The following is a 24,799-nucleotide window of genomic DNA, read 5'->3' on the forward strand; positions in this document are numbered from 1 at the left end:
TCATATCTGAATTCAGAAGTATCCATGTATTTCTTAGAACCCTACTGTACAGTCCAAGTGAAACAGTGTAGTGAATATCAAAGTACAAGATAGGGAGTGTGGGGGTCTATCCATAGTCCTGTTCTGGACAATCTAGAGGCCAACTTCTGCTTTAAAAAAAGAATTCTTTTTTTTTTAAACACACATTAACTTTGGCCAATAAAAAAAAACGTGGTGGATCAATTAAGATTTTACCTTCTCTACATCTAATTGTGGACATTTAAGTACTCAGTTCCACATTTCACCACATCCATGATTCTTCAAAACAACAAAGCTGACAACACTTTAGCAATGGAAAACTAAACTGGACAATATTGCCTTGCTTGTGTACTGTTTTAAAGCAAAATGGAGCAAGTACAAATTTAAGACATATTTTATTACAAACATCAGGATAGAGCAGTAGGTGGCAGCAACTCCTAGGAGACGGGAAGTTCCGTTGACCTGGCACTTTCCCCTCCTATGCTAAAAAAGTTGCCACCCGAATTCCACTGGCACTGTAATTCAACCTCCCTGAATCACAGGTAGAAATAGATGCTGTAAATGCTACCAAATAAAACTAGGAAAAAGAAAGTAGGTCTGTTCAATTTCTGTCACCTTCTAGAATAGAGGTCCCCAACCTCTTGGCCACCAGGCTACATAAGTGGATGGCCAGTGTGTGTGTGTGTGTGTGCAAACTCACTTCCCCTCGTGCTGGCGCGACCCTTGGCATGACTCTCGTGCCTGCGCTAACCTCGGCACGACCCTCACACCAGTGCTAGCCTCAGCACGACCCTCACACCAGTGCTAGCCTCAGCATGACCCTCATGCCAGCACTAGCCTTGGTGACCCTTACGCCAGCGCTAGCCTCGGTGCAACCCTTGGCGTGACTCTCGCACCAGTGCTAGCCTCAGCGTGACCCTCACACCTGCGCAAGCCTCATGCCAGCGCTAGCAGCCCCATTTACAGAGCGCACATGCTCACGGCCCCGTTCACATGTATGCACGCACAGCTACAGTTGGGTGTGTGCGCATGCATGTATAAAGGTGTCTGCCCCTCCCTTTCCTAATGGGTCACCAATCCAGAAAGTGGTTGTTCTAGAAAGTGGTTAGCGCTTAATATGTAATTGTGAAATCCAGAATAAATATTTTTTCCTCAGGATTCCAGGGGTGAGCTAAGTTGCCAATCCAAAATTATGTCACTTTTGAAAAATTCATATTTAACTACTTGAAACAATCAAAAGGAATACAATTAAAAATGTTGACACCTATGCATATGTTAGAAAGTAACATTCTAGAGATAACATAGTGACAAAGACTGGCTCCAGGCTGGCAAAGGAGTGAGAGATGGCTGTATACTCTCCACTTATTTATTCAATCTAAATGCTGAATATATATATTAAAGGAATTTGGATTGAAAGAAGACACGAGTTTTTAAAAGAAGACAATGTGTGTTATGGTGCTAATATTACTCGGGTAGCTAAAAAGCAAAGATCTGAAAGTTCTAGTAATAAAAGTCAAGGACCACAATGAAAAAAATGGGACAATTAAAAAGATTGAATAACAATGAGCCTTATAATTGACAATGAAAAGACTTAACTAATAAATATCATAGCTTCTGCTTTTTAGGATCAACCATCAACAGTAAAGGAACAAGTAGTCAAGAAATATACCAGTATCTAGCACTTGGCACAGCAGCCATAAAGGTCTTAGAAAACATATTCAGACGTTCTAATGTGTGTATGTTTAACAAAGATGAGAACAGCGCAAGCAATTATTTTCCCTGCAGCACTGGGTGGAAGTAAAAATTGGACTTTTAAGAAGCAGGACAGAAAAAGCATTGATGCTTTTGAACTTTGGTGATAGATAAGATACCTGAGAAAACCATTACAGGCAAGAAAACAAACAAATGGATCCAGAATTCACACTTGAGGTTTGAATAACTAGACTCAAACTGTCCTACTCAAGACACATTATGCAATGACCTAGCTCTCAGGAGAAGGCTGGGAGGCTGGGAAAGGTAGAAGAGAAGAGACTAGGACAACCAGGAGCAACCTGGACAGACTTAACAGTGGTAACAGGGATGCCTCAGAAGAGCTCAAGGGCCACGTTAGGGACAGATTATCATAGGAAAATCTATCTGGTTAAGAGTCCACACTGATTTGATAGCACAACATTAATCAACCATTGCAATCAGAAAAAGGAGATTCATCCCTAAACTTACAGATAGCTTGGAATACTGATTTTGGTAAGGAGACAAAATGACACATGTTATGGAAACTAAGTGGATTCACTTCTAATTTGAGGCAAGAGCCTCAGGGAAAGATTATACTTTGCTGGAATTTTACCTTGGTTAGTTTACTATACACATATCATATTTATTCTTCTAAATCAGAGGTGTCAAACTCAATTTCATTGAGGGCCGCATCAGCATTGCGGTTGCCCTCCGGGGGCGACCAGGTTGGGTGTGGCCTGCCAAGCGGGCGTGGAGAGTGGGTGTCGCCTATTGGGTGGGCATGGCCAGCTCTACATCGTTCGTGTGAAGAGCGCCTCTGGAGGCCTGGGCAGGAGTGGGACAGATCTGAGGCTCTCTGGCAGAAGGGGGTGGGACCAGGGCAAGTGCCAAGGCATGGTCCACTGGAGGAGCCTCACTGTTCCTCTCAGGCCAATTGGGGTGGCTCTGGATGGTGGTGCGGGCTGCCCAGAGCCCTGGACAGCAGAGGTCAAATGCCCAGCCTGGCCCTCAAGCATCTGCGGCACCAAGCCCAGCCCCACTTCCCCAAAGGGGCGTCCAGCTGAATTTACCTCCTCCTCAAGGTTGCTACTCTGTGCTTGCCCTCCTTACCCAGGGTACGAGGGCAAAGTGAGAGGGATGGGTACGAGGGCAAAGTCAGAGGGAGGCCCATTCCCTCTCCATGGGAAGAGACCCGGCTTTGTATCCAAAGTTTCCTTAGCAATAGGATGGGAGACCCCCCAGGATAGGCCAGGAGGAGGGGGCAAGGGGATGGTAAAAGGGCAACAGGGCAGGACTAAGGCAGGACTTCCCTCAGACCCACCATCTCCTTCTTTCCTTCCTTCCTTCCTAAGTACAGAGTGGTGAGAAAATATTTGAGATGAGGGAGGGAAAAAAGCAGGCAAGAAACGCAGCTGGGGAGGTGTCACCCTTCGTGAGGAATGAAGAAATGCACCATTGTCTGGAAGTCGCCAGCACATGGCCCTCATCTACTTCACATATCTGGCTTGAGGGGCTCTGTGGGAGGGGATGCCATGAGCAGCATGAGAATCAACGTTACCTGCGCAATGCCGCCCAGCCCCCAGCCTGCATGGTTTTGGCAGGAAGCGAAACGCTCTCCTCACAGTGCTGAGAGGTTGAGCTGGGAGGTGTGAAGCTCACGAGCTTTGCACCTTGCTGCCTGCTGAAACTGGGCAGGCTGGGGGCTAGGCAGCATTGCACTTATCATCAGTTTTGCACCACCCGGCTTAGCCTCTCAGCGCTGTGAGGAGAGCACCCCGCTGCCTGCCGAAACGCCTCCCCCAGAGCCCATCAAGCTGGATATGTGAAGTAGGCAAGGGCCATTTGCTGGCCACTTCCAGGCGATGGTGCATTTCTTCATTCCTCACAAAGGATGACACTTCCCAGCATGCACCCAGGGGGTGGGGCCAATGCAGCAGGGACTAGTTCCTTGCTGTTTCCAGATGGTCTTGTGGAGCTAAAACTGAATGTGTTTCAGCATAGATGGCCACCACAAAATTGTACATTGGCTCCTGGCCAACCTGGGCCAGGGCCAAGTCAGCGGGGGCCGTTCCCTCATTGTTTCCAGGATGGCTTCGTGGGCCACATGAAACCACTTCGTGGGCCACATCCGGGCCCCGGGCCTTGTTTTTGACATGTCTAAATACTGGAGAGGATGCTTACAAAAGGAGTCTTTCATTTATGGTAGTCATGAGAAAATTATACTCAACTTAAAATCTTCAGCATCTTCATTATCTTCAAATATCTTCATTACTAAAAATGAATATACTGCACTTATTTGATTGAAAATAAAAAAGGAAAAAACTTATTATTTACTTAATTATAATAGCTAAAATAATAATAGGTATACAAAAGAAAATCTTACACTAGCTAAGAAATAAGATATGGATCATTAAGGCTTCTTCAAGTGCCATGCTAGAAAAGATTACAGATAAAGTCAGAAAATGGAAATGTCAGAGTCAGGAACCAAAATTTTGCCCATTTGGGCAGATTCCATGCATTATTTTAAGACATCTACTTATCAGCAAAGCTTTTTATATATGACAAATGTGAAGACTTTTATTATTTATTTTTCTCTACTTGAAATTTTTTGAAAAAACTTTTTCCCCAATGCATTATGGATTTATATTATTTATTACTTGTATTTTTTTATTAACTAGCCTTCAATTAAAAAAAATGATTCAGTGAAATTGTCAAACCTTCAAGGTAGTCCAGACCAAAAAAAAAAAAAAACCCAAACCAAAAATACTATCCATAATATTATCCTTAGAGTAAGGTTATGGTAACATAATTTTGTAAGTCTGAGAACAGTCGTCTTTATCTCTCAAGGTTATTCTTGCAGTCCATTAAATCAATATACAGTTTGGGGCATCTAAACATTTGTATGAAATTGGAGAATCCTCATTTTAGGTCACTAATTTCTACATTAATTCAACTTGGATACGCTGGTAATTCAGAGAACTAGGGACAGGTTCTGAATTTAGCTGCAGCAAGATTTGTTACTTCAAAGTCAAGCAAACCAAGGTCAAAAATATAACTCATAGATATATTAAATTGCATAAAAACACATCTGGTAACACATTATTTCTTACCTGTAACCTGTGCTATTTCTCCCAACTACCAAGTGCTTTGGCTGACTGCCACATACATAAATGTTGAAGTCATTCTCTGGCACCAAGTCCACATCATGGAAAATAAAACAATCCCAGTTCTCTTCTTTCAGTGCCTCCAGATATCCCACATTTAGAAGTTTTGCTCTGTTAAACTTGGCATTGCCAGCCTACAAACAATAAATATACTATCCTCATTATTCTATCCACATAAGCACTCTCACAATGTCCTTCAAAAGTCAAAGACAATCAACAACATGGGTATACAACCAAGACCTCTATTTCACCGGCTGCCTCAAAGAAGGCCCAGGGGAGCTGGACCTATTTCTATTTGACTCTTCTTCTCAAGTCTACCAGAACATCTCCTTCCATCTGAAGTTGCAATGACTTAGTCAGATTGATCCTGACCCTATTGATTTTTTGTAAGGCCTTGAATAGATCACCTGGCAAGAGGGTTGGAACATGTAGCAGAGTCCATGAGATGGCTATGTTGATGGGAGGGTTGTGGTTTTATATTGGCTACCAATTATGTATTTATGGTTGTGTTTATTTTCTTGGTTTTCAACTGCAGTTAGCTGCTGAGAATCATCATGAAGAGATAGTGATCATATACATTGAATGAATAACCAATACAAATTATAGACCTATTGGATAAGGTTGTAGTGATTGATACAACCCCAATTCAAAAAGGTCAGAGTGTTCCCCCACCCTCCAAGGGGGAAGCAGACCCAGGTCAAATAAGAGTAAGGGTAAAGTTCTAAGAAGTTTGTATAGGTAGGCACTAGATATGAGATAGATAAGATTAAACTGTAAAGCAGTCAAGGCATTTCTCAATATAACCATCTATTTCTCTGCTTCCATCTTCTATGACTCCCTGCTGGAGTTGGCAGCCCTTGCATAATCTGGGCACCCAGGATTCAAGTTCCCAGTATTAATCAACAGGGCTAAGATCAGTAAAATTTGAGGCCAGCCATTTTCTGTCAGGCTCTCTAACATGACAAGAGAATTGAATCTGTCTGTTTTCTTTTCCTCTTCCCTCCTTTTTTTCTTTTGTGCCATGTCTCTTGGATTGCAATTATTATTTTAGATTATGAAACATAAACAGATTATTATGCACATTTCCATCCTCTTAAATCAGGGAGATTATAAAAGCCTTGGATCAGATGCATACACAAACTTTTAACAGTTTATCTAATCCAGTACCCATGGATGTGTTCAATTCTCCCAGAATTCGCACCAACAAGGCCAGGAGCCATATGCTAATACATATGGAGAGCCCCCACAGTGGGAAGAGTGAACTACACTCATAGGACTTCACTGGTGAACCAGTTAATCTGTCAATTAAATCTTTTGCCACCATTATCAACTGATATCCTGTGTCATAGTGAACATTTCAATTTAAGTCTCCAGATCACTACATGATACTAGCAATTCCAAGATTACCTAACACTATAAAAATACTTTACCTAGAAGTTATATTCTCATCCCAGGATCATCAAGCATGGAAGTGGTAGTATTGCATAATTATTAAACATTTGTAAAATATGCATTTATGACCAGTATTACAATTTCAATTCCAAATTAATGTTTAAGAGTAAACTTTAAATCTCTTTCCTGAATGGTCATACTTATCCAGAAATTAATTCCACCATGCTACTCATTAATGTTTAGAACTGCAGCTTCAATCTTCTATTTTTAAGTTTTAAAATAGCCTGTATTAGTGTTCCTTTATCTTACAATTTAATTGTATATGAACATTTTAAAAACACACAAATTGATACTATATTGTCATGCTACTCTTAGTTTTCTGTAACTATTATTTTCAAATGGAATTTTATCTTATATTTTTAAGGTAAATTCTATTCTCAACTTAAATGCCTACAGCTCTGGCAAGCATCCAAGCATTCTTGTCAAGAATACAGAAACTCAGAAGAGAATTAAGAGTCTTTAAGTAGAGCCATCAGCAACTAAATAGGAAATGAAGAAAGATGAAGAGTCTCCTCAAACTTTTTTCATAAGCAATTGATTTTATAAAATCAAAGTATGGCATATTAATGCCATATTGTCAGCTGCTTTTGCTTTTTTAAAGAAACCCTGTCCCCATTTTCATCTCCATGAATGTAACGCTGAAGCATCATGGTCCACAGGTGATATTTCAATCCCAGGGGGGGGGGGAAATCTGCAAATGTTAATGCAGAGAGTTGGTTTCCCTAACCATAAAAGCAAATGGGAACAGGAGAGTAGTCCCCAAAGGAAAGTTTCAGACAGAATTCTGAAATAATTGCTGCCTTAGGCCACTTTTACCCAACCTGCCATAGAGTTGTTTTGGCAACAATTCTACCATCCTGTCCATGAATGATGGTAGCACTTGCTTGAAAGCTTCAGGTTGCCTTAGAAACAGCATCTAGCAGGCAAAGGCTATTCCTAAACTTACTTGGGACTGTTCCTACTTCTTATTCATATTAAGCAGGTATTTTTATACTTAACTACAGGACCTTTTTCATTTATCATTGATGATAGTTATAACACTTGATATATCTTTCTATGAGGTACACGTAAGATCCTGAGAGATCCAAAACAGGAAATGTCTTCCCTTGAACCAACATTCTCTTCTCCAAAATGACTTAGTGGATACCATGCTTCATAGTGTCTCTTAAGCCAACCATGTCCTTCGCTTCAGATTTTCCAGCTGAATGGCTTCACAGAGAATAAGCACAGAGCATCAATGCTTGATTGCCAGAGTCTGTTTAGTATCAATTTATAACACAAGTAGGTGCTAATTCTGGTTTTCCAAGAACTATTAAATGCACCGGTGTATTACTTGATCACTTCCATTTGGCTCCTCTTCTAATAAAAATGACTGAACAAACAAAGCTCAGTGAATGCTTTCTTTCTGTATTATACTTTTATGCCATCCAATGTGAAGAGTTATTTTTGCAAGTCTAGGGGACAAATAAATTGATATCCAATTTATTTGTTTCTTGCTGTATGGTAAGAAAGGGTTTGTTTTTAGCAAGCCATATATGGTGGTGACAAATTGGATGTTCTAATTTTGGGTTTTACTTTAGTATTTTTGAAATTGAACTAACAGCTCTTTATTAATAAGAGATAAAAGTCCTCCAACAGCAAAACATTGGCCATAAATACATTAATTAATTCATATACAGCTTTATTGCTTCTTGTGCTGCAATGCTTTTGCTTTCATAGAATTAAAGGCCGAGAACTTTTATTCAAGAAGAAAAAAGTCTCAGTCTTTAAAAAATGTTTGTGCAAGAAGTGATAACTATAAGAAAAGAAGTCAGACACCAAACCATGAGCAGGGGGCAAACAGGCAATGAAGACAATATATATTTCAGGACTTGCAATTTAGAAAACAATAATACTCTACCAATGGTGCATGAACTTAATTTGCCACCTACTCTGTTTAATGTGTTCAATCTGCTTTAAGCTCTTGCAGCAAAAAACAAAATAAACTCCTTAATATTCACACGTAGAAAGACATCTCAGGACTGCTAATACCCTGGATTGGTTTTGTAAATGGAGCTATAGAAATAATATTTGCCTTCCCTGAAGTAATATATTTCTGAAAAAAATTACACAATTAAAAACAATAAGCAAAGGGCACCAAAAGGTATTTCAGGGCATTAGTAGCATTCAGTTCTTGGTTGAACAAACCGGGTCAGGCCTAGTTAATATTGGATGGGAGACCATCAGAAAATAACCTCAGATTAGTCTGGAACAATGGTTCTCAACCTTTTTAATGCTGCGACCCCCAACCGGTCGTAAGTCGAGGACTACTCAACTGGTCGTAAGTTGAGGACTACTCAACTGGTGCAGCACCGTTTGCAAAATGGGACTTTTGGCGGGTTCAGCAGGGCAGAGACAGCCTGGACAATTCCTATTGACTTTTGAAAGCCAATAGAATTAGACTCTATTCAAGAGAGTCTATTCTATTGGCTTTCAAAAGCCAATAGAATAAAAGGGAGTAGCACAGCTAAGGAAAAGGGGAAAAAAATGGCGGACTGCGTTGTTTGGTGACCCCCGTGGAATGGTTGTTCGACCCCAAATGGGATCCCGACCCACAGGTTGAGAACCACTGGTCTGGAAAGTCAAACAATAAAAAATTAAATTACATTTTAAAAATCCATCAACAAAGAATGCAAACCATTTCCATATTGTTGCCAAACAAACTGCCTGGACATATCCATGAAGTCACCAGAAGTTACTAGGTTTGAGGGAGGCTTTTGCTTTTCTCATTCTACATGGACTCACCTGGTGGATGACATAAAGGCCATAATCCAGCTGCTGCCTCTGCAAGAACGGATGAAGATTCTCCAACAGGTACAGCAGATGCTTCTCTCGATTGCGGTGTGGAATCAATATAGCCACCCGTTGCTGAGCCGTGCAATCTTTTGGCCTATGGCGCCCCTTGGCTACCAAAGGATTCTGTTTTCGCAGTTCTTCCAGAGTAAGAGATGTTTTGAACGTGAGCTTGCTGGGGCCTCCTATAGGAAAAGGCAAGCCTTATGTTCGCAACTCTCACTATAGCAGCGGTTCTCAACCTATGGGTCGCGACCCCATTTGGGGTCGATCGACCATTTCACGGGGGTCGCCAAGCAAGGCTGTCCGCCATTTTTTCCCCTTTTCCAGCGGGTGCCTTACCTCCCTTGGGCTGGGCCAGCTGGTGGCCCAGCCGGTGGTCAGCCTGCTCCATCTCTGCCGCTTGCCAGCTACACCTCAGCCGGCACAGGGGGCGGCACCACACATGTGCGGCGCTCCCGGGCAGGGAAAGTCCTCGACCTACGACTGGTTGGGTAGTCCTCGACTTACAACCGGTTTAGTCCTCGACTTACAACTGGTTTAGTCCTCGACTTACGACCAATTGGGGATCATGACATTAAAAAGTTTGAGAACCACTGCACTATAGTAAGACTTCAGAGCCCCTGGAAGTGACTGGGGGATGATAGAATCACAGACTTTAAGGGGTGGGGAAGGGATGGAGATCTTCTAGTCTGATACTTTGCCCAATATTACTATCACATAAATGGCTATCCAATCTCTGTTTAAGCTCCTCCTCTGAAGGAAAGGTAGTCTGTCACACTGTTGATCAGCTCCTACTGTTATAGAATCATAAAAAGGGTAAAGAGGAGGTTTACAGTTTCCAGTTTTGAAATTCAGCTCCATTACAGTAAATACCACGTAAACAATTGATACTTCTGGTAAGCTACCCATACTTTTGCTGAGGACAGAATGGGGTAGTAATGATTGGTTTTACATTTTTGCTAGAACTTGACTTTCTTTGGAGCACAGCATGTTGAGCAAATCATAACACCCCGGTTAATGGATAGTGCTAAAAATATAAAACGTGGTTTGCAAACCATAATTGTTGAATTTAACAAACATCATTGTCTAGGTCAGGGGTGTCAAATTCAATTTCACTGAAGGCCGCATTAGCATTGTGGTTATCCTGGGGGGGGGCGGGTAGGTATGGCCAGAATAGGTGCAGCCTACTGGGTGGGTGTGGATGGAGTGGGTGTGGCCTACTGGGTGGGCATGGTCAGTTCTACATCATTCGCGTCAAGGGTGCCTATGGAGGCCTGGGCAGGAGTGGGACAGATCTGAGGGTCTCTGGCAGAAGGAGGTGGGACCAGGGCATGTGCAAAGGCATGGTCCACTGGGGCAAGTGCCAAGATGGCCACCACAAAATTGTACATTGGTTCCCAGCTGGCCTGGGCCAGGGCCAAGGCAGCAGGGGCCGTTCCCTCATTGTTTCCAGGATGGCTTTGCAGGCCATATGAAATCACTTCGCGGGCCGCATGGGCCCCCGGGCCTTGTGTTTGACATGTCTGGTCTAGGTTAACCAATTGCACTAAACTTCAATGTTCTTCATGCAATATCTTGCCCAATGCAGTCTTTTAAGAGTGAATGTCCTACAATGGTTAAGGTACCTGACTTAGACCAGGAAGATGGGGTTTCATCTTCCCATTTGACCATAAAGCACATTGACTTTGAGCCATTTCCACTCAGTGAACTCACAGGGTTGTTTTTGAGAGGATAAATTAGAAGAGATTTATGCACAGGATTTTAGGGTCTTTGAATAAAGATAAGCTATAAATGGAAACTAACCACAGGCTCCCCAATCAAGCAGAACATGGACCAGGGAGGACTTTGTTTAGATTCAGATAGTGGGTCAATTAAAACTCCAGCTGGCCAACAATGTTCTGGCAATAGTAACTCATATAATGATCATCATTTGACTTGGCTGCTGAAACACAGTTTATGTGAGTCAAGGAGCAAAAGTATAGCAGTCAGACAAGTGTAAGAATGTAAAAGGTGCAAGGTAACAGACTAACAGGCTTTCTCCATGTACTGCCACATACTTTGGTAAATGATTCCCCCAGAGGTGCATTTGGCCCTGTTCCTTCTTGCATTTCACTAGCTTTTAAATCTGGATTTTTTTAAAGGTTATGAATGTCATTCACAGACATTTTTATGATTGAACTGTACTGTTTTCATTGTTGCTGTACTTATGTCAATATGCTTTCTGGTTCATTGCCCTGAATCTTTCAGGACTGAGGAAGCACTGCTAAATAAATAAATAGCTACAATATGATGTTCCATCCCTATGTTCTTGGGGCTTTTGCTTCTTAATTCCTACTATTATACTTAAAATAGGGCACAAATTTAATTCCAACTAGCATTTTATAATTCAAATCCAAAAGAAAAAACTGCAGAACAGAATATGTGAAGTTTAGAATTTTTCATTAAAGCTATATCCATACATTGTTAAATTAGATTAGTAATTGCTTTTTGATGGGCAAATCCCATCAATGGGGATTCTTTGATAATATTATGAGGGATGTCCATTTGGGAGCTAATAAATACAAATAAATATTTTTTAAAAAAATATGTTTAGATCATGTAAGAAATTTTGGAATTCACTGACATTTTACAGGAAGCAACACAGATATTAAAAAGTCTTGAGTCACATTAATTATGGAATTTAAGATCCAACAATAGCAGCTTTGCTATATGAGCCAAGTATTTAAATAATCCTTAAGAACAGACCTGGGTGTTTTACAATCCATGGGCCACACCTGGCCCATTGGCGGACCTGGTGTAACCAGCTGTGTTGGTGGCATTGGGGGACATAGCATTGGCAGTTTTGAGAGGGAGCATCGGGGGAGGCATCAGTGTGGTGGCAAAGATGGCAGTGTAGGATGAGGAGGTGACAGCAGGGGGGGGCAATGGTGGCCCTCCACCACAGCCCCAATTTTTCTTGTGGCCCCTTGAGAAAATTGCCCATCTCGGCTTAAGAGACTTTCCATTGGACACAAGAATATATTACTAGCAGACGGAAGATGACTAACATGTTCAAAAGAACATTTTGGGCTTTTAGCATTTTCATCATACTGGTAAAGACTAAACTTGAAGATTTTTTTTTTAATCTCAAGGCCTTAACTCCTCCTTTTTTTCCAGAAAGAATAAAATGTGAATTGACTTACGCAGATAGGGAGACACAGAGGGACAGAGGGGGCTTGCTGTGGGTAGTTTCTCAGTAAGCAAGGCCTTCATCTCTGAATTCTCCTTTTGTTCTTCCTTAATAATGGTTGGCTTCCTAAAACTTCCAACCATGCCCTTTGCTGCTTGAGTTTCATGTAAAGTATCCACCAGGTAAGTGGAGGTAGCCCAGCGTATCAATAAGACGCAGAGGGTAATGAGCATCAATAGCTTGAGTCTGTAGGAGAGATGAAAGCTGGCAGACCAAAAGCCCATGACCCTTCATAAATTAGAAGCTTCTCTTCTGTTACTGTTCTTGATGAAGTCCTGCCACAGTGCAGGAAAGGAGGAAAATCAAATGAAAGAAAGATGTTATATGATGTTGCATTCTGTCAAATTTCCTCTGGCTTTTGAACTCATAAGTTTCTAACCAAATGAGCAGTGGAAAGTACTTCAAATGGAACAACCTGTACAGAATGAGACAGAAGTAAAAAAAATATATTATTATGCAATAAGCTCTGGAGTCAGCCCCACACAAAATTAAGAGCAGAAATGGGTGCAAAATGTAATAACATCTTCTGCTATGCAGATACCTCTCAGATGTATGGACTTTAACTCCTATAATCCAGCAACACAATTGCTAAGAATTCAAGGAATTAAAGTTCACATATCCAAAGGGTGTTCAGAAGGCAAAAGATTGGTGAAATACCTGAACTACAATAAAAGAATGTCATTTCTTATTCTATAACGCAACAAATTCTAAATTTTCTTGGTTCATAGGTACAGTACAGCATTCCTGAGTCACTCATAAAAGATTAAATTTACAAGAAGATGGGGAAAAAGAAAAGTATGCAGATTCTTTATTCAAAATATTGAATAAAACTAATTGTTTTTGACTGTGTATGTGTTTAATTCTAGCATTTTGTCTCTGTAATTTATTGGTTCTATGTTTCGTCAATAACTCCTTGTTTTTATAACTTGAAGTTTTATGGCCCAATTGCTTCTAAATAGAAGCAGACCAACTCCTATGGTTTGCAAACTTTATATTTTCCTTTATATTTTTTGAAGGAGCAACTTTTTGAGATGCAATCTGTAATCTGAACAATTCTATATTTTATTTCCCTTTTGCCATTGAATGCAAAATGCATGTGACTATCTAAAAAGGGATTCTATCTTCTTCTTTCTTTTTAAAAATAAAGTCAATAATGAAGTGGCATTATAAAATTTTCTCCCTGTTTTTTCTTTTAATGTGTCAGAAAATAATTCAGCATATGAAAATCCTGTATCTCTGCCACACCTGTAGTAACAGGGAGAATATCAGATAAGATGTTTCCTTGAAGGTAAGTGATGCACTGAGAATTGCCATTCATTCTTGAAATAAGCGACAGCATTAAGGACTCTCCAGCCATCCACTATGGCAGGATATGCATCTAGGACAGGGGTGTCAAACTCAATTTCATTGAGGGCCTCATCAGCATTGCAATTGCCCTTGGGGGGGGGCGGGTGGATGTAGCTGGGGGGGGCCTACTGGGTGGGCGTGGATGGAGTAGGTGTGGCCTACTGGGTGGGCATGGCCAGCTCTACATTGTTCGCGTCAAGGGTGCCTGTGAGGGCCTGGGCAGGAGTGGGACAGATCTGAGAGTCTCTGGCAGAAGGGGGTGGGACCAGGGCAAGGGCCAAGGCATGGTCCATTTCTTCATTTCTCACAAAGGGTGACACCTGCCCAGCGTGCACCCAGGGGGCAAGGCTAACACAGCAGGGGCTGGTTCCTCGCTGTTTCCAGACGGCCTTGTGGAGCTAAGATTGAATGCGTTTCAGCATAGATGGCCACCACAAAATTGTACATTGGCTCCCGGTCGGCCTGGGCTAGGGCCAAGGCAGTAGGGGCCGTTCCCTCACTGTTTCCAGGATGGCTTCGCGGGCCACATGAAACCACTTCGTGGGCTGCATCCGGCTCCCGGGCCTTGTGTTTAACATGTCTGATCTAGGATATGTACAGAGGACTTCTGGAAAATGAGTACTGAGTTTTCTAAACTTTCACCCTATGCACTTAGCCCTATTGTTACGTATCCAGATTTCAAATTTAAAAAGCTTCCAATGTTCCTATATTTTACAATAAAACGATCTGTAGATTGCATGATCAGAAAATTCAGATTCATAGACAATACAGAACAATATCTTCAGCTGAAAATAGATATTTTAACTGATACACAAAACAGAGATAATTTCAAAATATTATTTACTGGGTTCCTGTTCAAAAACACTAGTTTTTAATTTCAAGTACCTTGGTTTATGGACAACTCTTCAAGTTACTACCACCTCTATAATCACAGCCAAATTGCTATATTCTGCCAAACTGAAGCAAAGGATCTGTGAACCAAAGCCTCAACGCTTTCATCATATTTCCTTAAAGCAATTCTGAAGCTTTAAAACAGCAGGTATCATCAGTGCTTTCTACATATAAAAGTGAAAGTGGTTGATACATTGTGATGCAGTACATATGAATCAGATTCCTGTTTTAATGTATATTTAAAAATAAAACTACATTAACTCACTCTAGTTTTCCAAGATCTAAAAATTGGCATGGATTTGCAATATAGGTAATTCTCACCTAATGACCATTTGTTCATGACCACACAAAGTTATGACCGTGCAGGGCAAATAGTATGGTCAGCAGTTGCCTAATATAAGACCAGCTGGGCACACCTCATCAGCAGCAAGAGGAAGAAGATAGCAAAGGTCAACTGTGGGACCGCAGAGAGTGATAAGGGCAGCGGAAGTGCACAGGGCAATGTTCAGGGTGGCCAAAAAAGACAGAGATGGCAGGGGGTTGTGAGTGGAGGGAGTTGAAGTGGAGGCAACAAACAGAGGGTAGGAGAAGTATGAGGTTCTGGCCCGACGACCACAACCAGGACTAGAAAACTCTTGTCGCTAAGTGGTACAGTCATATGGTTTCATATAATAACTATTTAGCAATGGAAATTCCGGTTCCAATTAGGGTTATTAAACATGAGCTACCTATGTGGACATTATCCCAGGATGATCAAGTAACATAACTTTTGCTTCTCTTTTCAATAACAATTGGTGATTCATGCAGGTATTGCTCCATCCTTTACCAACAGGATAGTCAGAGAAATGCAATACTGAAGGGGCAGAAATGGGCTTATTAAAGCCACATACAAAAAGTGAATGGCTTGAGAAACATGGGAGATAATTTGGGTGAGAAATGTTAAATTTACGCAAGCTCAAAATTTACGGGAAATTTTTTATAAAATGTTTTATAGATGGCACCTTGATCCACAAAAGATGTCTCGTATGTATTCAAATTTGCAACCTAAATGTTGGAGATGTGGTTGTCTGGATGCAACGTATTATCATATTTGGTGGTCATGTAAAAGTATAAAAGCTTTTTGGATAAAGATATGGTGGAATATTCAAAAAAAATTTAATAGAAGGATAAAATTCACTCCACAATTGTTTTTGTTAGGTATTATTGTTGATTGTGATGATAAAGAAATTATTTTAATGTTAAATTTAATCACAGTGGCAAGGTTGTTGATAGGACAATATTGGAAGAAGGAATTTTTGCTTACTTTGGAGGAATGGTTTTTTTAAAGTTTCTTACTTATCTGAAATGGCAAAAACTTCAGCTTATTTGAAAGATCAATCGCAAGAGAAATATCTTTTGGTGTGGAAAAGATGGATAAACTTTATACAGTATAAGTATGATATTAAAAGATATTATTTAGCTTTTGAATAATTTATGTTTAAAGTTTAAGATAATAAGTATTTTTTATTATATATATATATATTGGACTTAAAGTACTTAAAAAAATTTTTTTTAATGTAATATTTGTTTGAGGTTTTTAAGTTTAAATGTTTTGTATTTTTAGTTCTAGTTAACCCTGTATTCAGCTCTGGGAAGACGGAGGGTTTCTGGGAGGGTAGGGAGGCAGTGGGAGAGAGATTTTATTGTAAAATTGCAAAATTTTTTAATGATAATAAAAAAAAGTGAATGGCTTGCAACTTCTAATTTCACAGCTTGGTTTCAGGAACAAGACGGTACAGTATCAAGAAGGTGCCAAGCCAGAGGCACGCATACTATAACTTTAATGACAATTTAGATAGGAAAACTCTAGAGCTTTGAGGAATGAAGCTATGCTATTAGTGGTCCAAGCATCTCTTTAACAGCAGATAAATAGAAATAAATAGAATAAAGGAGAATATTCGTAGCTCAGGGTTGACATAAGGAATCCTTGGTACTCTTTGAGCTTGCTTGTTTTCTTGCAGACATTTTGTTACCCAAACTAGGTGACATCATCAGTGCTAGTAAGGAGTGCAGTTTGCTGTCAAGTTTATATACTAATGGCTTGCCTGTCAATGTTGGTGGGGATGGCCTTAGAGATTCTTTGAGCAGTCAGAAGACACGATGAAAATTCTTTAATTTCACAATATATAGACAGATTTCACCATAGTTTTAATTGGGAAAATGTGACCATCCTAGATCAAGCCAAGTCCAAAAATGCCAGGGAATTTCTAGAAGCCTGGCACTTTGACAAATTAGCCATCAGTAGTCACCTAAACATAAACAATATCTATAGTTTATGCTAAACAGACAATCAACAAAAAGAGAACAAAAAGACTAAAGCACCTCTCCACCAACAATCAGCAACCAGATCAGTATAGATTAACTCCATGATTAACATCAGACCAACAATCAAGTAAACAATACCCCAATCAAGAAATTGCTAAACAAATCAACAGTAAACAACACAACCAAAGAATCTCTAAGTGACCACCCCCACCAATACTGACAGGGCAAGCCATTAGAATATAAACTGAGAGCAATTCCCATTCCTTACTAGTACTGATGATGTTACTTAGTTTGGGTAATGAAACGTCTAAATTTAGAAAACAACTGAGCTCAGAGAGCACCGAGGACCCCTCAAGTTGAAAAAAAGAAGTTACTTCAGAATTACCATATGTGCAACTGAAAAATATGGGAAAGCACAAAACTTAATTAACTACATAGACACACTGGCTCAGTTGAAGTCTAAGAAATCAAAAATGCTGAGTTTGCAGGGTTTCTGCTTATAAATAGAGGTGCTCAAGTTTGTTTCTCAAATGCTCATCATCAATTTCAAAAGCTGCTGAATATGTAGTAACACAAGTTCTAGTGACTGTTTGGGTTACTGGCCTCTACATTTGTTGAGCTTCACTTCCTATATTACAAATCAGTATAGTCAATATTACTAAAAAAAAAAAAATATCAAGTGGGGGAAAGCTGTTCCAGTTTGTATAATAAATATCTTTTGAAGGTTGACAGGTATTTAAACAACTACACATTTTTCCAGGGAAATGTAAAATGTGCAAAGTTCAAGATATAAGAACCTTAGATTTCATGGTAAAACAGTGAGAGTACATCAGCTTTGAACATATCAGCTATAATGACAATCTAAATAATCATTAATTTATGTTAAAGATTATTTAATTTAGTTTAATTGTTCATGACAATTAATTGTTCTTTCATTTCCTTGTGATTATCTTCCTGACTATGTGCAATGTGTAACTAAGAATTTATTTTTGACTATAAATAACATTAATTTAATTTAGGGAAATGAAATTAGTTCATTTCACAATCAAGTTAAATAAGCCTTAGAGTGAGAAAGCTGCAGCATAGTGCTGGATCAGCATTAAGAGAAATCAATTTTGCAATGCAAGTAATTAAGAAATTTCTCAGCATTCTGACCATAATGTGTTTGTGTGTCTGGGTGTGCATGCACACACATGCTCATGCTGAGAAACATAACAGAAAAAAGCAAGGATCTGTACTGGCTTCATAACATAAGCCTTCATTGACACTTAATACAAGATAAACTGGAAGAATTTTTTTTAGAGTAGATATTCTCTGAAGTAGCTATTTATTTCTCAACATTCAGAACACCTTAACTGCTTCTGCCAAGGTCATCTCGGTCTCCTGAAACCTATCATAGGACATCCCAAAAAATCAGGAAACTCATAATAACTTTTCCGACAAACTTCATTAATATAAAAAAAATCTATTTGTTGGAAAGGTCGCTACCAGATTCCTGGGTTTTTTTGCCATCATCAACCAGAAGTTTCTTCTTCTAGAAGAAAGCACAGTTAGTGTTAGGAGTGGCATTGAGATCGTTTCAACTGATTATCAAAAACACTGGAGCAGCACAGGCTGCACAGTATATTCAATACATATCAAGTGACAGTGCAACTGTAACAGGAACCACCAACTGGAAATTATGGAGAATGAAGACTTAATCTTTCAGCAGGGAAGGTTATTTTATGCCACAAGCAAAATGAACAGAGTTGGTATATTTAGAGAGAGATTAGCTGAAAATGTCAAAAAAGCCAGTGTGGGTCTGAAAAAATAGTCATAGGAAATTCAAGCAAACTTCCATTTATCCTGCCTCAATCTGAATTCAGATCAAGGATGTAACTTGCTTCCATTATCTTGTTTGAGCCAAGAGGAAGGAAAAGACTTACCTGGTCTTGCCACTCACTCTTTTAATGAAGTTTTTTTTTTAATAGCAGCTAAAATAATTTTCCTGTGCCAGCGAAGTTTTAAATCACAAAATCTCACACCACAAAGGCTTGTCTGTTGAGTTTCACAGATTCAGGAGTAAGTTTGTTAAAAAATGCAGGAATCCCTAAAGAAAAAAGAAAGCAATAGTTTTGTTTTCTTGTGTTAAAAGGCATGCCCTCTTTGCTTCCCCTGTTTTCCATTTCCTTCACATCCTTACCTCCTTATACTATCCTTGCTATCAAGAGATAAAAAGAAATTACATAAGGGAAACAGAGAAAGCAAGAAGCAAAGAAATATAAATTAAAAAAAATAAAATTTCTGGAGCTGTGATGGTGCTATGTTTGGCAGAACCAATTTGCCAAAACTGTAAGGTTTGTGATACTGCATTCCAGAAAAACAAACAAAGAGACTGGTAATGGAAAAAGTTTTAAGTAGATTATGGCTTCACATTTCAGTGAAACTGTTCCAGGCAATTCAGAGTTCCAACACAGGTAGTCCTTGACTTACAACCACAATTGAGTCCAATCTTTCTGTTGCTATGTGAGACATTAGTTAAGTGAGTTTTGTCCCATTTTATGGCCTTTCCTGCCACAATTGTGTTATGGCTTCTAGACATTGCATGATGACCTCTCTACTATAGCTCCTAAAAAGGGTGATTCCATAGGTGTACTTTTAATTTGTACATCAAATTGGAAGTATGTGGTTAGGCAGAAGTTTATGAGATCCATAATCCTGGATGTTTCAATCTTTGTGTATTTGGTTAAGTCAGATGTGCTGTGGAGATTCTTTGGCAAATTCCGGATCTATGGATGTGAACATCAGATGAAGCCATGATTTTATCCTCAAATATAGTTACAACTCTGTTTGAAGGCACCGTAGTGGAGAGTTGATGGAGTGTTTGCTTCCTCTCATGAGCCTTGTTATTAATTCTTTTGCAATGTTTTATTTAGGGGTCCCCTGTAATGATATGATTGGACTGAGAGGTATGTCAGGTTTGTGTATTTTGGGGCATCCGTAGAAGTGTGGGAGGATGGGTAACTTGGCTTTTCTTACTGATGTCACCGCTCTTCTAGTTTTTGAGTTCTGTTAGTATTTGCAGAAATGTAAGTTTGTCTTCTAGTATTTCTTTTGCTTTTGTAAATATTGTGCTGTCCATAATAACCATGGTTTGGCCTTTGTCTGTGGGTAGGATCATGATGGTCTGGTCTTTTTTTAGGTTTCTGAGGGCTGATACTCAGAATTATTTTGATTATCCTGGCATATATTCCTGAGAAGTCTTACTGGTAGATAGAAATATCCAATTGGTACACCCAAATATCAGGCAAGGGAAAGATGGGCTAGTTGAATATGCCATCTTCGAATTCAAGGGTGACAGCATTCTCCCACATCTTCACTGTTCTTAGACCTTCCCTTTCCCTATTTCTCATACCCATCGCTGTACCACTACCAGTTATACCATTTTCTTTTTTTCAACTTGCCCTATCTCAAAACAATGTTGTGTGGAACACAATTATTTTAGTTCTGCATATTTTATGCACATTTTAGGACATGCATGCATATTTTAGGACAAACTAGCAAGTTTCTATGTAGGTGTGTATTATCCAAAACAGTCTCTCCCACTAAATGGAACAATTTAATGCACTAAACCATTTGTTTAGTGACTGTTCGATGTTACAATGGCACCAAGAAAAGTGACCTATACCTCATGTTTGAATTCAAGGGTGACAGCACTCTCTTAAGATTTTTTTTCACATTTACAACCATTGTAGAATCCCCATGGTCACACGATCAAAATTTGGATGCTTGGCATGTATTTCTGATGGTTGCAGTGTCCCAGAGTCATCTGGGACCTTTTGATGAGCAAAATCAATGGGGAAGTCAGATTCACTTAACAAACATGTTACTATCTTACCAACTGCAGTGATTCATTTAACTGTGGCAAGAAAGGTCATAAAATGGGGCAAAATTCACTAAACAACTGTCTTGCTTAGCAATTTTTGGTTGTATGTCAAGGACTACCTGTAAAAGGCAACAGACAGAATCCCAACTCCTCCTAAATGTGAAGTGTGCCTGCAGCAACAACATAATTGGTAAGACATCGTAAGTAAATACAGTACTCACTTTAAACTAAAGGAAGCTTAAGGAAGGTCCTTAAGGAGCAAGCTTGTTCTGTTAATATTAAACAGGTTGGAACATTATTACAGGCCTAATTAAGCATAATTGTCTGAAAGGTACAGTAAAGCAACTTCCCTGGGTCAAGCTTACTCACATTTTAAATATGTCAGAAAAGCGGGCACAGTTGTACTAAAAATAAAGCAGAAATAGCTGGAAGTATAGAGAGATCCCATGAGGACAGAAAGGATCCTTTATAGCAGAATTTGCATATTAAACATACTTCAAGAATTCAGTTATATCTTTAAAAATAAAGATGGTGGAAAACATTCAGAGTGCAATTTTTGTTTAAAAAAAGAAATGCTCTCAAAACAGCACATAATATTAAAACAAAAATCTCAAACTGTCCTGAAACTAAACAGTAAAAACTGTAAGTAAATAAAACAGAAGCTGGATTTCCATCCCAACTTATTTGTAGAATAAACCAATTAAATTTTAGTTAACTAGAAAACATATACATATCTCTATCTGGCTGAAATTTACTTGAGCAGTTAAAGAAATCATAATTATTTGTATTAAAGTTTTATATAGACTTTTCCCCTATCCTCCAATTCTTCCTAGATTTATCTGTCACTGTTCCATTTATAGACTGTGACACAGATTTAAAAAATACAGCCCAAGAATCTTTCTGTTATAAGGTTTGTTGACAGAGAAATTAAGAGTCGAATAAAGTTCTTATTTAATTTGATTTGTGCATAAATATTACCATTCAGAAATTCAAATCTCCTGATTATATTGCTACTATCTGAAAGATTACTTCCTCTTCAGTAATTTCAACTAGGAGACTGCAACTTTTTCAAACCAGGAGTCCTTTCCAAAAAGAACAGCAGGCCAGAAGTTAAGAGCCAATGAAAAGTAAAAATAAATGTTCCTTTGTTCAATTTAAACATGTTTTTAAAATTAAATTCAGTGTATTTAATATGACTTATTCTATATGTATTTCATCATTTCTCCCTTAGGTCAGACTGAAAATTAATTGAGCCAGAACTCAGAAAGTGCTTCCACAGAATTTGGACTAGAGAATAGCGAAAGTAAATTTTATTTTGTGCAATACTAAAAGGATTGCACAACCCTACTCCCATTTTGTTTTATTGGGAACTAATGTGATAACCATTACAAAATTAAACAACATAACATAGTCCCCTCTTAAATTGGGCATTTAAAATTGGCACTTAATTATCTGGTAATAGCTCACAGAATGAGTTGATGAAATGTAGTGGGGTGGGGAGTGGTATTTGTTCCTTTTGCCTGGCACTGCTCACACATCCTATCTAAAAACAACAAAACTTTATACTCTAGTTCTGTGCTCAGAACTAAATTCCACCTCTCTCAGAGAATTCGCTTCTAGATCAACATGCCTGAAATTGATTTCAGCGTATTCAAATTCAGGAATAAGGGCATCTGTTCAGTAGCCTTCCCACAAAGAGAAGCATGAGGTGTAGCTTTGCGATACGACCTCATGCATGACTATTCCGCTGTCCCTTTTAATTGAATAAGGTTTACTCCGGAAAAAAACGGACCAAAAGCTGCAGCTGTAGTCGATTCTCTTTATATTTATCCAATGCCTATGTATATTTACCCATGTAGTATGGCTGTAGTATTACAATCTATCCTTATCTTATTTACTACCCCTCTTATTGGGATGATGACGATAATTCTGTTGTTTTGCATGTACACTGAGAGCTTCTGCACCAGAGACAAATTCTTTGTGTCTAATCACACTTGGCCAGATAAAGTATACTACTCTATTCTATTCCAACTGAGGATTCCTCTCTTAAGCAACATTCCTAACATCCCATTAAAACACGATATTTCTTGCAAAGTCTCCACGGCTCCAAGAAACCGAATTAAGTGCTAAGCTCCCAAAACCAAGTATTCCTCCTCCTCCTCCTCCTCCCTTGCCTGCTCCGTACTCACGCTTATGCGTTACTGGCTCAAGCGCTCCTTCCAGTTTCATCACCCCCTCCTAAGCCCCGGGTTGTCAACCAAACGCCCCACCAACCACGGAGAGGAAGGCAGATCGGCCACTTTTAACAACCAGAGAGGTTCTTCCCTGCAAGTAGAGCGTCACGGTTCTTGGTCCCGCCGCTGTAGTTGCCTAGAAACGGGGCCTGGCAACAGATAACTCTCTCCAGCCCACCGCTTTTTGGTCGACGTGTCTCTTTCCGTCCTCAGCGTTCTTCGCAGCATGACATGAAAATTACCTGTGCCTTAATTATCATTAAGAAATTATCATTACCTTCATTCGTGAAATACTCGCTTTCCATGCTGTATTCAGAATCGCTCGTTCGAAAGCCTCCGCCGTCCCGTTATTTCTTGGCGTAAGGTCGTAATCATAGAAAAGCGCCACCTGAGGCCGATGAGGCTCTCGTCGTGGTAATTAAGAGTGAAATAGAGTTCGAAAATTAAATGTTGCGCGGGGCGGGGGATTGTTGCATATCTCAAATTGCTGTTTTGTGTTTCACTCAGTCCTCAAACCGCTTCTCAAATGGATTTTTAATTGTAAACCTAAAGACTGATCCGACTTGTTTCCTCCATTTCTCGTTCTGGATTTAAGAATTCTGGAAAATTTAAAAACTCACAAATTTTATGGACTGTAATAACAACCTGCTGTTCAGTGAACAAATCGTATTTATTATATTTGTATACCGCACCAGAGCACTCAGCTCTGAGTGGAGCACAACAAAAATAAGGATTAAAAACAGAAAACTATATAAACCCCAATGTTGCAATCCAGGGAGCAGATACAAAATTTCTTTGCATACATTCCCCATTAGACAGTTCTCTACCCTCTGAATGTAGTCCATGAAGCCCATCACTTCTGCTGTCAAACTGTTCAATTAGAAAGTTTCTTATTTCTTATATTCAAATAGAATTAGTTTCTCTGTAATGTAAATTTAGTATTATGTGACCTTCATTCTGAAATGACAGAGAATAGAGAAAGGATATCTATGTTGTATCCTTTCAGGTAGTGAAGAATACTTACGTCAAGATGAGCTTTCCCCATTCATTAGTCCATCAGATTTATGTTCTCATCCTTTATATTCTAATAAATTTTTGTGTCACAGTCTGCCTGGCATGCTGTTGTTGAAGGAAAAATCTTCATCATGGTTCAGTCCAAGCTGGGAATAAACAACATGGTGACTGCTTTAGAAAGAAGGTTGCAGTTTATTGAAGAGGAGAGCCAGACAGAAAGATGGCTCTGGAAGAAAAAGAGAGAGTGTACATGTAGGGAGTGGGTTTTTATATCCTCTGGGGCTGTTGAGGTTGTTTCCTGTTCCTGTTTGAAGTTTTGTGTCATGTATTTTGACCTGTATCCCTTTGGCATCTGTGGGTTAATCCTAGTTTGGGTGGGGTATGTTGATTTTTGATGTCTTTGTCTTCTTAATCTTCTAGCTTCAACCTTCCTGAATGGTTTACATCTGCATTTCTACAGAGCTGGTTTCTGCTTGGGGGAGGGAGACTTGGGGATATTAAGAAAAAACTGGAGTGCTTTTCTGCCTCTTTAAGATCCTTTGAGGAAATATATTTTTCTGCCCTTTTAATATTTCCTTCTCTGGGGGGCTGACTTCCTACACTGCCTTCACTAGAGTTTTGAACAACATTAACAATTTTGTTTTTTATCTCTTCTCTGAATTTATCTAGTTTCCCCCAAATCCTTTTAAAACTGCAGTGTTAGGAAGTGGGTTGT

The 24,799-nt window shown here is 39.4% G+C and overlaps 1 protein-coding gene across 5 annotated transcripts in view; it reads right to left on the reverse strand.

Moving 5' to 3' along the window:
• B4GALT4 (beta-1,4-galactosyltransferase 4) overlaps positions 1–24,292 on the reverse strand; it is a 37,939-nt gene extending 13,647 nt beyond the window's left edge. Inside the window, exons 1-6 of one of the 5 annotated variants that reach the window (XM_039327247.1) lie at positions 24,095–24,292; positions 23,348–23,669; positions 18,897–19,060; positions 12,383–12,844; positions 9,150–9,382; positions 4,860–5,047 (exon numbers count right to left, since the gene is read on the reverse strand). In XM_039327247.1, the coding sequence (XP_039183181.1) occupies positions 4,860–5,047; positions 9,150–9,382; positions 12,383–12,653 (692 nt within the window). In that variant the 5' untranslated portion in view covers positions 12,654–12,844; positions 18,897–19,060; positions 23,348–23,669; positions 24,095–24,292. Of the gene's footprint in view, positions 1–4,859; positions 5,048–9,149; positions 9,383–12,382; positions 12,845–18,896; positions 19,061–21,057; positions 21,106–23,025; positions 23,177–23,347 lie in introns of those variants that run through there. The other 4 variants (XM_039327249.1, XM_039327248.1, XM_039327246.1 and 1 more) reach the window with 4 other exon arrangements.
• Positions 24,293–24,799: the final 507 nt, after the last annotated feature.

This window comes from Crotalus tigris, unplaced genomic scaffold (assembly GCF_016545835.1).
Source record: "Crotalus tigris isolate CLP2741 ecotype Arizona unplaced genomic scaffold, ASM1654583v1 scf7180000024359.8030256, whole genome shotgun sequence".
Taxonomy (NCBI): Eukaryota; Metazoa; Chordata; class Lepidosauria; order Squamata; family Viperidae; genus Crotalus; species Crotalus tigris.